The sequence below is a fragment of the Lepidochelys olivacea genome (assembly GCF_965140295.1).
Source record: "Lepidochelys olivacea isolate rLepOli2 genome assembly, chromosome: 24".
In the NCBI taxonomy this organism is placed as follows: domain Eukaryota; kingdom Metazoa; phylum Chordata; order Testudines; family Cheloniidae; genus Lepidochelys; species Lepidochelys olivacea.
The window spans coordinates 5,722,086-5,734,789 of record NC_140434.1 but is presented as its reverse complement, the minus strand read 5'-3'; the positions used below and the strand labels follow the sequence as shown (position 1 = coordinate 5,734,789).

The 12,704-nt window shown below is 43.8% G+C and overlaps 1 protein-coding gene across 1 annotated transcript in view; it reads right to left on the bottom strand.

The window, feature by feature from the left end:
• RNF115 (ring finger protein 115) overlaps positions 1–12,704 on the bottom strand; it is a 52,665-nt gene that overhangs the window by 28,260 nt on the left and 11,701 nt on the right. Inside the window, exon 2 of the mRNA XM_084613286.1 lies at positions 2,451–2,509. Coding sequence (XP_084469412.1) covers positions 2,451–2,509 — 59 coding nt within the window. The remainder of the gene's footprint in view (positions 1–2,450; positions 2,510–12,704) is intronic.

Genomic DNA, 12,704 nt, shown 5'->3' with positions numbered 1-12,704 from the left:
GTTTCCACGATATGCATCTGAGGAAGTGAGCTGTAGCTCACGAAAGCTTATGCTCTAATAAATTGGTTAGTCTCTAAGGTGCCACAAGTCCTCCTTTTCTTTTTGCGAATACAGACTAACACGGCTGTTACTCTGAAACCTGGTTTATCTTGGATATCTGGCACTTTGTCCCCTCCCATAAAACTCCCCTCACCCCATCTACTAAACTGAAACTGAAAGCTTCCTGTGCCTAGCACTGCAACACAAACCATGTCATTTTGCAGAGTTTGTTCAGGGAAGGGTGCTCACAACACTGAAAGGGCTACTCTGTTCCAAGGCAAACATTCCTAACCACAGAGCCAAGCAAAAAACATTGGGCTTCATGTAATTACATTTTCATGTTCCTTGGTTAACTGCTAGGAATATTTGTGTTCAAAGGGGACAGTGATTCACACCTTTCCAGTGAAACATGTTTCAAGGCTTTCCTGCTTTGGGAGCCCTAAAATATCAGACTTTAACATTGTTACCACTCCCACTCCAAATAGCACAACTTTCTCAGCAGTGGCTCAGGCCTGAATATAGTAAGTGCCAGACGAGCATATTTTTCAGTCCCTAGTTGTCTGTAGGCAGCGTGTTCCACTGGATAAAGAACTGAACTGTGAATCAATAGAGCTGGCTTCTATTTCTGGCTTTGCTACCAAATCACTGTGACCTCTTGGGCACAGTCTCTCAATTTCCTCTTTCATAAGACGCTGAGATCAATGGATGAAAACTGCTAATTGTATTTAAATCCTAACAACTAGCACATTAGAAGGAGCAGAGCGTTAGGACACATAGCCTGCTTTATGCAATCAGAGGAAAGGTGGAGTCTTGTTCAAACATGATTACTCAGCCATGTAAAATCAACTAACACACAATATAAAGTTCTGCACATCTCCAAAGAGCTCACCAATACAAAACATCTTTGAAATAGGCACTACATAATGAGTTAAGCCATCATTACTATTAAGTGGAATATTAAATCAAGCCATATTATATAGTACTAGACCAAGATTTTGCTCCACCTAAAACCTGGTCAGGATTTGTGCTGCAAATCAACGTTCCATCTCACCTACATTTTTGCCAGAAGAGTGCTAAATTAGTACATAGCGATGCTAGCCCCCAACCACCAAATTAGTTTCCATTAACAAAATAGCAGCAGCTCTATAGTGCTCAAATATTAATCACTCCCAACAATCCCATTACATACTATCCCCATTTAAAAGTTTGAGAACTTGAAGCAGAGGCACGAGGAGACTTTCTTGAGGCCACAAAGGGAGTCTGTGTCACAGCAACGCACTCGAGTTCTAATCCTGATCCATACTTAAACAGTTACTCTTAATTATAGCAGCCCATAAGAAGGAAGTATTAGTGCAGGAAAATTTATAGCATTAATATGGCTTCTGCTGAGCTTTGCTACTAGAGAGGAGGGATGGTCTAGCGGTTAGGGAGCTAGCTGGAAGACCAGGGTTCAACCCTGTCTTCTGGCACAGACTCCCTGTTTGTGGCCTGAGCAAGTCACTTAGGTCTAATCCCTAGCCCTAACCCACAGCGTAGACACTACTAGGTAGATGGAAGAATTTTTCCATTGAACCTACAGTCCATCTCTCCGAGAGGTGGTATAACTACACTGATGGAAAAACCCCTTCCATTGAAGCAGGAAGCGTCTACACAACAGTGACAGAGGAGCACAGCTGCAGCACTGTAGCTGTGATGTGCTAGTGTAGACATGCCCTTAGTGTCTGTGTCTCAGTTCCGTGTCTGTAATGTGGAAATAACAGCACTGCCCCACTTCACAGGAGGTTGGGAGGATAAATAACTTTAAAGAATAAGAGGTGCTCAGACACTACAGTAATTAAAGTACCTTAAATGGAGAGAAAAGGTACTCTTAACCTTCATACCTGCAACCACAAAGGTTTCAATCTCTTCTCAGTGAACTTGCCTAACTAGCATTAACAATTATATCCCCAAATCCATAAGAACACTCATCTACCACAGTGGTTCTCAACCTGTGGTCTGTGGACTCCTGGGGGTCTGCAGACCATGTTTAAGATTTCCAAAAGGGTCCGCACCTCCATTCAAATTTTTGTGTAGGCGTCCACAAATGAAAAAAGGTTGAGAATCACGGATCTACTGGACACAAGCACAGACTAACCTCACAACTTCCACTACTTTATTAAGGGGCTTCCTTGAAGTTCTCCTTGTCAATATCATTCCAGTGTCACAATAACGTTTGTTTTACTCTGTGTTAATAAGTGTTCTATAATTGTCACTGCTATCAGTTGACATAAATAGGTCCTGTTTTAATTTTGCATCCATTTTCCCTTATTTTATGTACAGCCTTTAAATGCCTTGCAATACACCACTTACAAACTGATTACAAATATATATATTAGCAATTGACCTCACACATTCATGAGTATGTACAATACCTGGAATCATCTGTCACTTCTTCAATAAAGCCAGATTCACATCTGGGGCAAATGTACTCCTACGAAGAGAGAAAAGGGAAGTCTTTAGCCACATTATGCTCAGTTTGCAGATGCAGGCAGGAAATACAGTGCCCAAGGTGAAGCTCAGAGACACAGAGTGTGTGATTCTGAATTTTTGTTTCCCCCACAATAAAAATATAGACTTTGCACCTTCGTGCCATCTTTTATCAGAAGATCTCAAAGCACTTTAAAAAGGGTGGGTATTATTCCCCGTTTTATAACTGAGGGTCCGACAGGTGCCTTCCCCAAGGTCACACAAGATCAGTGGCAAATTGGAAAAATAAAACCCTGTTTCCTGACTCCCAACCCCTTGCTCTAACCAGTAGACCATGCTACCTCTTTTCAGTTTAGGCTTGACATTCTTGAAGTCCTTTATATTTGTGAAAGCAGCTCCCAGCTGAGATCAGGGGGAAAAAAACCCAACAGTTAAAGAGATTCTACATCCATATCACTTCACACTGTATACTATTAGAACAGGAAGAATTGGAAGAAGCTAGACTGATTGTCCTTATTTGTTTAGGACCTTTGGTTGTGTCACTCATGTGATCCATTTTATTCATCCATCAAGTGAATAGACTATCTAAGTCACAAAGGTGCTATGATTTGGTGTAAAATGCTTAGTCTCAGATTAATCGACATTAGGGAAGGGCAAAGCAGATTATAATAAACTATCAGTTGGAGATGTTCACTGGGGTAGTTTAACTAGAAAGCAGATTTTCTGCTTCTTACAGAGCAATTCCACAGCTCAGCATTGGTATCTCAGTGGTGTCTGGATGTTCTGCCACAACCCGCCTGAACATGGTCTTTATCTATCAGCAGCAAACCAGCCTGGATAACTCCATTTAAGAAGAGTGCCCTTTAGAAGCCTACCGAGAAGCGCTGGGAACTTTGATAACAGGCCTCGGGTGAAGACGACTTCAACTGCCAATTGACAGCGATGGTGACAGAGAAAAGGCTACTTCAGTTAAAGAGGTGCCAGAAAGCAGCTATTTCAAACACAGCTCTGCCGCTGTGCTGGCCCTCCTGTAGCGAGCACTGCAGGAAAGACAGCCCTTGCTAGGAATTTACAGGCTAGTCACTCTGTAATTATCAAAGTCAGAGCATAAACAGCTTTGTCATCTCTTTTTAAAGCCACTTTCATAGAAGGAGATAAGAGGAATGAGCTGGATTCACTCAGTCCACCAACCAGATACCAGCTCTGCCTGGTATTCTGTTTTCTCACCGACTACGCTGTCCCTTTACAAGCCTGAATTATTTGGGCTGGGAATTTTTTAAATGCACTGCCTCATGTCTGTCTCCTGCTGCATGTTGCCCTGCCCCCTTACCTGAATGGCCACACAGACCTATACGCCTTTAAACCCCCAAAATATTAACCGTGGGGCTCATGCCTCCACCTTTCCTACTACAAGCTCAACCATGACATCATCCTTCTCAGTGCTCTGTACGCAAGGCAGGAAGCAGCAAGACCAGAAGCACGTAGCTCCTGGATGTCACCATCTATGCAAGAGCCAGGGGTGGGTGTTCCAGTGGTGCAGCTGCAAAACTTTCAAGAATTTGGGAATCTAGAGGTTCCCCAGTCATATGAATTTAGGCAAACACCCTGCTAAAGACATCAATGTAAAGTTAATGGATGCATCCATTATAGGAAAGATTTTAAAAAGCAGGTTTTAGTCCATGTGCTGGAAGAAATAGGAGCTCAACTTATTTCGTTTATACAGGTGGCTGGAGTTCCTCTAATGACTGGGTATTTGTGCTCCCATTTTGGGAGCCCTGGGGAGAGTGCATGATCTAAAGGGAACATTTCCATTCCCTGGGCATCAGTGTCCCCACCTGTAAAATGGAGACAATATTGCCCCCTATTTCTCTGGGGTGGGGAGGTTATGAGGTTTAATTCATTAATGTTTGTAAAGCTCTTTGAGATCCTTGCATGAAGCCTTCAGAAAGGTAAAGGCTGGCCTAAAAAATTAAGGGGGCAAAAGGAGTCAGGGGCCTAATTTCCACTGACTTTCAACCTTAGGCCACTTTGAAAATACTCCCGCAACTGATGAAAAATCCCTCAGCCACAATGATTTTCCATGACTTTCTGCCTCAAGTTATGCTTGATCATGGACCCAGTCCTGCAAACCTTCCCTTCAACTGACACGAGAGCTGTCACTAAGCACCGCTCAGTGTCCACCCTCCATTTCCCGAGCGAGAGGCTAGCAAAAACAACAAATACGCTCCAATGCCAGTTGCCTGTATCTGGACCCCTCATCACACGGGCGTCAGGGAAGGGTATGGCAGTGACACAACACATGTTGCCTTGGCGGATACCCTCCTGCTGTCTGTATAGACCCATGCCCACCCTGCTGGACCTTCCTGAAGCATCTGACACTGCCGATCACCAAATACTCCCATCCTGCCTGCAGGGGTGAATAAAGATGTCTCAGAATGGTTCTCTGACCAAACCCACCAGCTCATTATGGGAAAGTGTTTCTCCACTTCCACCGTCATGATCGGTAGACTTCTGTACTCTTCCCCCATCTTATCCAGCAGCCATGCAAAGCCGTCAGGAAAGCTTGTAGACACCACAGGCTGCAAAGCATCCCCAGCTCTGCATCCCCTTTACGTCAACATACAGAGCACTTTCTCAGCTTTCGCAATACCCAGCTGAAGATCAGCAATGAGGAACTTCCCGGGGGGGGGGGGGGGGGACGACACCCAGGCAAGACTCAGGTGATGCTAGCATGGAAAGCAAAGTGATTGGAAAAACCTGCCTCCTCTATAAACAACCTCACTTCCATTGATGGCATCTGCCCTGAGAACATGAAGACACCTGCTATCATCTGTGACAAGCTAGGAGATCACACTCTATACCAACACACGGGGCAATCCATGCATTTGTGAATAGAAAGTAAACATAATGAGGATCTGGCCCACAAGATGCCAACTGGTAAATCAGCGCAGCTCCCTAGCAATGTCGATTTATACAACAGCTGAGGATCTGGTCCCTTAAGCCCAACACTTTAAAAAAATGCAGAGGTCGGCAAATAGAAGCAATCTGTCAATGCTAATACAATGCGATCTTTCAGATATTTCATTGACACTACATACAGCAATGCCCCCTAACATACACAGCCTCCACCAAACGCTGACTTCCTCAAATATCAGTATACATTAAGGCCCATTACATGCATGGTCTGAAAACCTTGTGCAAGCAGTTGTACTTTGATATTCATCTTCAATCTGAAACCCCCTTGGAAACATACCCAGACTCTGTTTGCGATGTCAGATACTGAGGGTGGGGGAAAACATGCTGCATGTCAGGACAAGGGACGGGAAGTTCTGAAACAGTTTAATATGATAAATTATACTCCAAGAGGGCTCTCAGACAGTCTAAACGCAGATCACGCTGCAATTTGAGACTCTATAAGAACATCAGTCGGATTTGATGGACGAAGGCTTGTCACAATATCACAGTCTAGCCTATTGGCTGAGGCATGCCACTATACATGAACCAGGACTGACATTTTGGCCCTGATCCTGAAAGCTGTCCGATGCAAGTGTATCCCTTCGCCCTCGCTCTCTCACAGGGGCAAGACTCCACTTCATGAAGAACAACTATCTCCATCGGTGTCTCTTTACAAATCAATCCATTCTATTTCAATGGCATTAGAACAGACTTTTTTTAAAAAAACAAAAAACAAAAAACCCACCACACGTATTTAAGTACTGTTCTGTAAAGAGAATTGAGCACTTGTGACGTGTGCTGGATTGACAGCCTCAGAGACAGACAGAGAGATTCCAACGCAGACAGCAGCTTCCCCTATGCTGACCCAAGTCCCACATTTGACAAGGTAGGAGCCTCCTCTAGAGACAAGATCAGGTTTCCAGTTCTTCGCCTCTCCTTGAAGACTGCCAATTAGGGATGGGATTTTCAAGGCTTAAGGGAGTCAGGCGCCCAGCTTCTGTTGATGGTCAAGGAAAGCTAAGCATCTAAGTCGTTAGACCCCTTTAAATATCCCAGCCTTGGGTGCCAATTTGTGCCAGCGTTTTTTGTCCTTTATACATTTAGTGGTCATAGTCCAGATTTCTACTTTCCAAGTTTACCCCAGATGGGCTAAGGAACAACCTTTGAATGTTTTCTAAATTTTAAAACTCACTTTAACAAATTTCAGAGTAGCAGCCGTGTTAGTCTGTATTCGCAAAAAGAAAAGGAGGACTCGTGGCACCTTAGAGACTAACCAATTTATTTGAGCATAAGCTTTCATGAGCTACAGCTAAAGCTTATGCTCGAATAAATTTGTTAGTCTCTAAGGTGCCACGAGCCCTCCTTTTCTTTTTAAATAACAAAGAGCATTTCAACTTTGTGGCAAAACCTGGCTCCCGTGAGGGCAAGCTAATAAGCTGTTCACCCTGAGGAAAAACAGGCAGTGACCTCATAAAACAGCCTAAGTTACTGTTTATCCCTTAAATGACAGGGGTAAAAATTTGGCTGCAAGCTTAAACATTCTGGGATCTGCTTTTACACTAGAGGTGTGGGGAATGCCTTTCTCCAGTCCCCATCAGAATACTGATGAGAGAACGGAAAGCATTTAAGTGATTCCCCCTACCAATTCCTGGTCTTAAAAAGCTTATTTAGAAAGTGGCCTAGTTCTGCTCCAGCATCATAAGTCTGCTTCAATTTGTGGCAGACATCACCAAAAACCATGCAGTCTCTGAAGATTATTTTTCCTCTGCCCCCACCACGCTGAAGAGTGATTTAATAAGGAACATTCCCAGGACTCAGGAATAGAATTTCAAGCTTGAATTTGGCAGCATACAGTCATCCATATTCTTGAGCTCCATGTGTATTCAGGTAGATATGAAACAGGTCAAGGAAACGATCAAGTTACTTTACATCTCACTAGTGGTTTCATGGAACTAGTTTAGCCATAAGCAACAACTGAAATCTAATCCAAGAATCGCTAATATTTTTCCCCTTGTTTCAGATGCTTCTAAAAAAAACTGAACAAGGTTTATCAGTGGAGCGCATACTGGAGAAAATTAAACGTTTAGGACATTTTTGCACATTCAGGCTTCAGGCCAGAACACTGCTTGGTAGGTCTGCAGTGTCCAGAGAGGTTATGAGCACACATGCTAGAGGCTACATCCACCTCCCAGGAAGACCGCCAACAACCCAACAGGAATCTTTACAAAACACAAACCAAGAGAGTATTTTAGGCATCAAGAGTTCTGCTAACCAGACAGGGCATTACAGGGAGCACCAGACGAAAAACAAGATACATATGCGTCAGAGATGGATGAGAACTCTAACTTCGTCTAGTCCATCCAACAAAGCAGGGGTGGCCAACCGGTGGCTCTGGAGCCCCATGCGGCTCTTCAGAAGTTAACATGCGGCTCCTTGTCTAGGCACCGAGTCTGGGGCTGGAGCTACAGGCTCCAACTTTCCAATGTGCCGGGGGGTGCTCACTGCTCAACCTCCGGCTCTGCCCCCACTCAACCCCCTCCTGCCCCCTCCCCTGAGCCTGCCATGCCCTCACTCCTTCCCCCCTCAGAGCCTCCTGCATGCCATGAAACAGTTGATCGGGAGGTACGGGGAGGACAGGGGAGGCGCGGATCATCAGGGTTGGGAGGGTTGGAAGACTCTGGGAGCAGAAGGGGGGGTGCTGATGACTTATTACCGTGGCTCTTTTGAAATGTACGTTGGTAAATTCTGACTCCTTCTCAGTCTCAGGTTGGCCACCCCTGCAAAAAACGATTACTCCCTACAGTGCATCACTCAGCTCTCCTCTGAATTCCTGATACCTTTTGGTGTCCAATACCTGCTCAAATTCCAGGAGTGAGGTGATCAGAGCTATAGAGCAGAGGACAAATACCTCCCTGCCCTGTCATGTGACGCCTTCATGGGTGCAGCCTCAAAGTTTGCACTGGTCTTTTTGCTGTTACACTGCATACTCCAGTTTACAGTCCTGTGTGTCTGGGTCAACATAACTGCTTTCCACATTCTTCCTTCTGATCGAACCTTTCTAATGATTTCCCATATATTTATTTATAATTAGTATTACCATAGCACCTAGGAGCCCTTATTAAGGGCCACAAGCCCTTCCACCCTCCACAGATTAATCTTGTTTTGTTATTTTCTACACTGACGCATCAGTTATGAACCTTTACAACTTTGTCCTTCCTGCTTGGACATAAGGGGAAAAGCTTTAACGGAGAGCTCAGGTCTCAGTTAGGTAGCTAAATAAGTGCCAGGATTTTCAAAGGAGCCCTGGATTATTGGCGCTCAGCACCTGTGAAAGTCTGGCATCAGTTCAAAAAAATAATAATATGGGGACGCTAAAGAGAGCAGACACGTACATTTGAAAGAAGAATTGCATTGCTCAGTTCTGTGCAGAGCAGGTATTTGAGTTAAATACCAATATGTACAGCTAGACTAAGCAACAATTGAGGGTGGAAGCAAGTAGGATCATGTAACCATCTGTAAGTATTTGAAGATACCTAGGGAGGTGGGAGAATCTCCTTCCTTAGAAGTTTTTAAGGTCAGGCTTGACAAAGCCCTGGCTGGGATGATTTAATTGGGGATTGGTCCTGCTTTGAGCAGGGGGTTGGACTAGATGACCTCCTGAGGTCCCTTCCAACCCTGATATTCTATGATATCAGCAACTAGGAGGAAGATCATTATTTAGGGTAAAAATCGCTGTACCTCCTATGGCCCTGCTGTAGGGTTATGGTCCAAATTTGAAGTTGTTTGAGTAAGGGACTCCTAAGATATAGCCCCCCTGAAAACTAATGTATCAACATTTTATGGTTCTTATAACTTTTCTTGCACAGACCCCAGGTTCAAACTATGGCTCTGATTCTCCCCAAACTGACCTCAGGATTGATCTCTGCTAATGTCTGCCACCCACTGCCCCTTGGCAGAAACAATAATTTTAGAAGTTATTCAGGGTAGAAGATGGATCTACAAAGGGCTTCAGCCAAGCGCTATGATGTCCATCGATGCAGGCTGAAGCATCGCTCAAAGAGGGCAGAGTCACGGTTGTGGGGTGTGTATTTTAACTCAATTTCCTGGTATTTAGAACCAGAGGGGCTGACTCAGGAGTGTTACAAGGATGCTCTGAAGAATATGATGTTCTAGGAGCGTAAATACAGAGTATTATTTGATTGGACTAAGCAACTGAACAAGTGACGTAGGGAACAGACAGACAAGGGGACTGGAAGATCTAATGGGTAGAGACTCAAGCCCTGAGATTCCATGATATCCTTTTTAAGTTACATGAAACCCCAGTTTAGCAAAGTACTTAAACACATGCTTAACTTTAAGCATTCAAGTGATCCCATTGACTTTAATGGGTCTACTTCTGCCCCTGAAGTTGGGCATGTGCTGAATTGAGTCTGAAGAGACACTCCTCCTCCCTTTCCCATGGTGCACCTGAGACTCAAGCCCCTAATTTTAACAGGAAGTTGCTGCTAGCAAGGTGTTCACAGTGAGGGGCTCTTAGACTCTGGAACTCAGCCCTTCTCTTGGTCTGACAGAGCCACAGCTCTGTTATCTTTCAGGGACAAGGCAACTTTACTTTAAGTTGGCAGTGAGATAAGAGGGGTGGTTTTTGTACAGCTGAATGGATGAGTTCATGGCCCTGATTTACTAAAAATGTAACTATAATGAGAGGGACACATTTCCTAAGAGCACCCAGACTTCTGTAGTATGCAAGGTCTTGGAAAAAATTTTGAAGGAGAAAGTAGTTAAGGACATTGAGGTCAGTGGTAAATGGGACAAAATCCAACATGGTTTTACAAAAGGTAGATCGTGCCAAACCAACCTGATCTCCTTCTTTGAGAAAGTAACGGATTTTTTAGACAAAGGAAATGCAGTGGATCTAATTTACCTAGATTTCAGTAAGGTGTTTGATATGGTACCACATGGGGAATTATTAGTTAAATTGGAAAAGATGGGGATTAACATAAAAATTGAAAGGTGGATAAGGAATTGGTTAATAGGGAGACTACAGCAGGTCATACTGAAAGGTGAACTGTCAGGCTGGAGGGAGGTTACCAGTGGAGTTCCTCAGGGATCGGTTCGGGGACTAATCTTATTTAATCTTTTTATTACTGACCTTGGCACAAAAAGTGGGAGTGTGCTAATAAAGTTTGCGGATGATACAAAGCTGGGAGGTATTGCCAATTTAGAGAGAGACCAATTTAGAGAGATCATACAGGAAGATCTGGATGACCTTGTAAACTGGAGTAATAGTAATAGGATGAAATTTAATAGTGAAAAGTGTAAGGTCATGCATTTAGGGATTAATAACAAGAATTCTAGTTATAAGCTGGGGACTCATCAATTAGAAGTAACAGAGGAGGAGAAGGACCTTGGAGTATTGGTTGATCACAGGATGACGATGAGCTGCCAATGTGATATGGCCGTGAAAAAAACTAATGCAGTCTTGAGATGCATTAGGTGGGGTATGTCCAGTAGAGATAAGGAGGTTTTAGTACTGTTATAAAAGGCACTGGTGAGACCTCATCTGGAATACTGTGTGCAGTTCTGGTCTCCCATGTTTAAGAAGGATGAATTCAAACTGAAACAGCTACAGAGAAGGATGTATCCATCCATCATCTTAGGATGATCCGAGGAATGGAAAACCTGTCTTATGAAAGGAGACTCAAGGAGCTTGGCTTGTTTAGCCTAACCAAAAGAAGGTTGAGGGGAGATATGATTGCTCTCTATAAATATATCAGAGGGATAAATACTGGAGAGGGAGAGGAATTATTTAAGCTCAGTACCAATGTGGACACAAGAACGAATGGATATAAACTGGTCATCGGGAAGTTTAGACTTGAAATTAGACACAGGTTTCTAACCATCAGAGGAGTGAGGTTTTGGAATAGCCTTCCAAGGGAAACAGTGGGGGCAAAAGACCTATCTGGCTTTAAGATTAAACTCGATAAGTTTATGGAGGAGATGGTATGATGGGATAACATGATTTTGGCAATTAATTGATCTTTAAATATTCATGGTAAATAGACCCAATGGCCTATGATGGGATGTTAGATGGGGTAGGATCTGAGTTACTACAGAGAATTCTTTCCTGGGTATCTGGCTGGTGAATCTTGCCCATATGCTCAGGTTCAGTTGATTGCCATATTTGAGGTCAGGAAGAAATTTTACTCCAGGGCAGATTGGAAGAGGCCCTGGAGGTTTTTCACCTTCCTCTGCATTATGGGGCACGGGTCACTTGCTGGAGGATTCTCTGCTCCTTGAAGTCTTTAAACCATGATTTGAGGACTTCAATAGCTCAGACATAGGTGAGAGGTTTATTGCAGGAGTGGGTGGGTGAGATTCTGTGGCCTGCATTGTGCAGGAGGTCAGTCTAGATGATCATAATGGTCCCTTCTTACCTTAATATCTATGAATGTTTCAGGGACAAGGAAACTTTACTTTAAGTTGGCAGTGAGATAAGAGGGGTGGTTTTTGTACAGCTGAACGGATAAGTTCATGGCCCTGATTTAGGAAATGTGTCCCTCTCATTGTAGTCACATTTTTAGTAAGAGCACCCAGATTTCAGGCATCCCAACTTGAGATGCCTAGGGACAGATTTTCAAAAGGTGCTGGGCTGCAACTTAAATCACTGAAGCTGTGGATGCTCAGCAACTCTCAAAAACTCAGGCCCACTGTGTCTATGCTGGTAACCCAACAACGGAGGGACCCAGACACAAGAGCCAGTTTTTGAAATGTGGCTACATGTTAAACAAATGCCAAATTCCAGCTCAACGCAAACAGCACGGCACTCGGCTTTGCTTAAAATCCTTTGCTTGATTTTCTGTTAAAATCACCACGTTACAAAGGTTTTCTAAATCAGCACCATTCCGCGTCATCACCAACGCTGCTGTTTCCCCAAGGCCTGCAGTCCTGATGCGTTTCAGTTGGCTGTGCAGTTCATTGCAGCCCAAGTGAAGGACATGCATGCAGAGAGGTTCTTTTCCAGAGGACAGACCTCAAGATAAAGTTCTGCTTAGGACTCTGATGCAGACATGAGCTCTGCTCAGAGAAGATGCTAGGATGAACATCTTTAAAATTAGGCTGATTATTTCTTCTTATAGTAAAACCGGAGTCCATGATGCAGCAATACAGTGCATATCATAATTGTGCAGAAAGACTAGGATTTACAGATTTAAGACCTGTGGCCCTATTCATTTTTGGAAGCC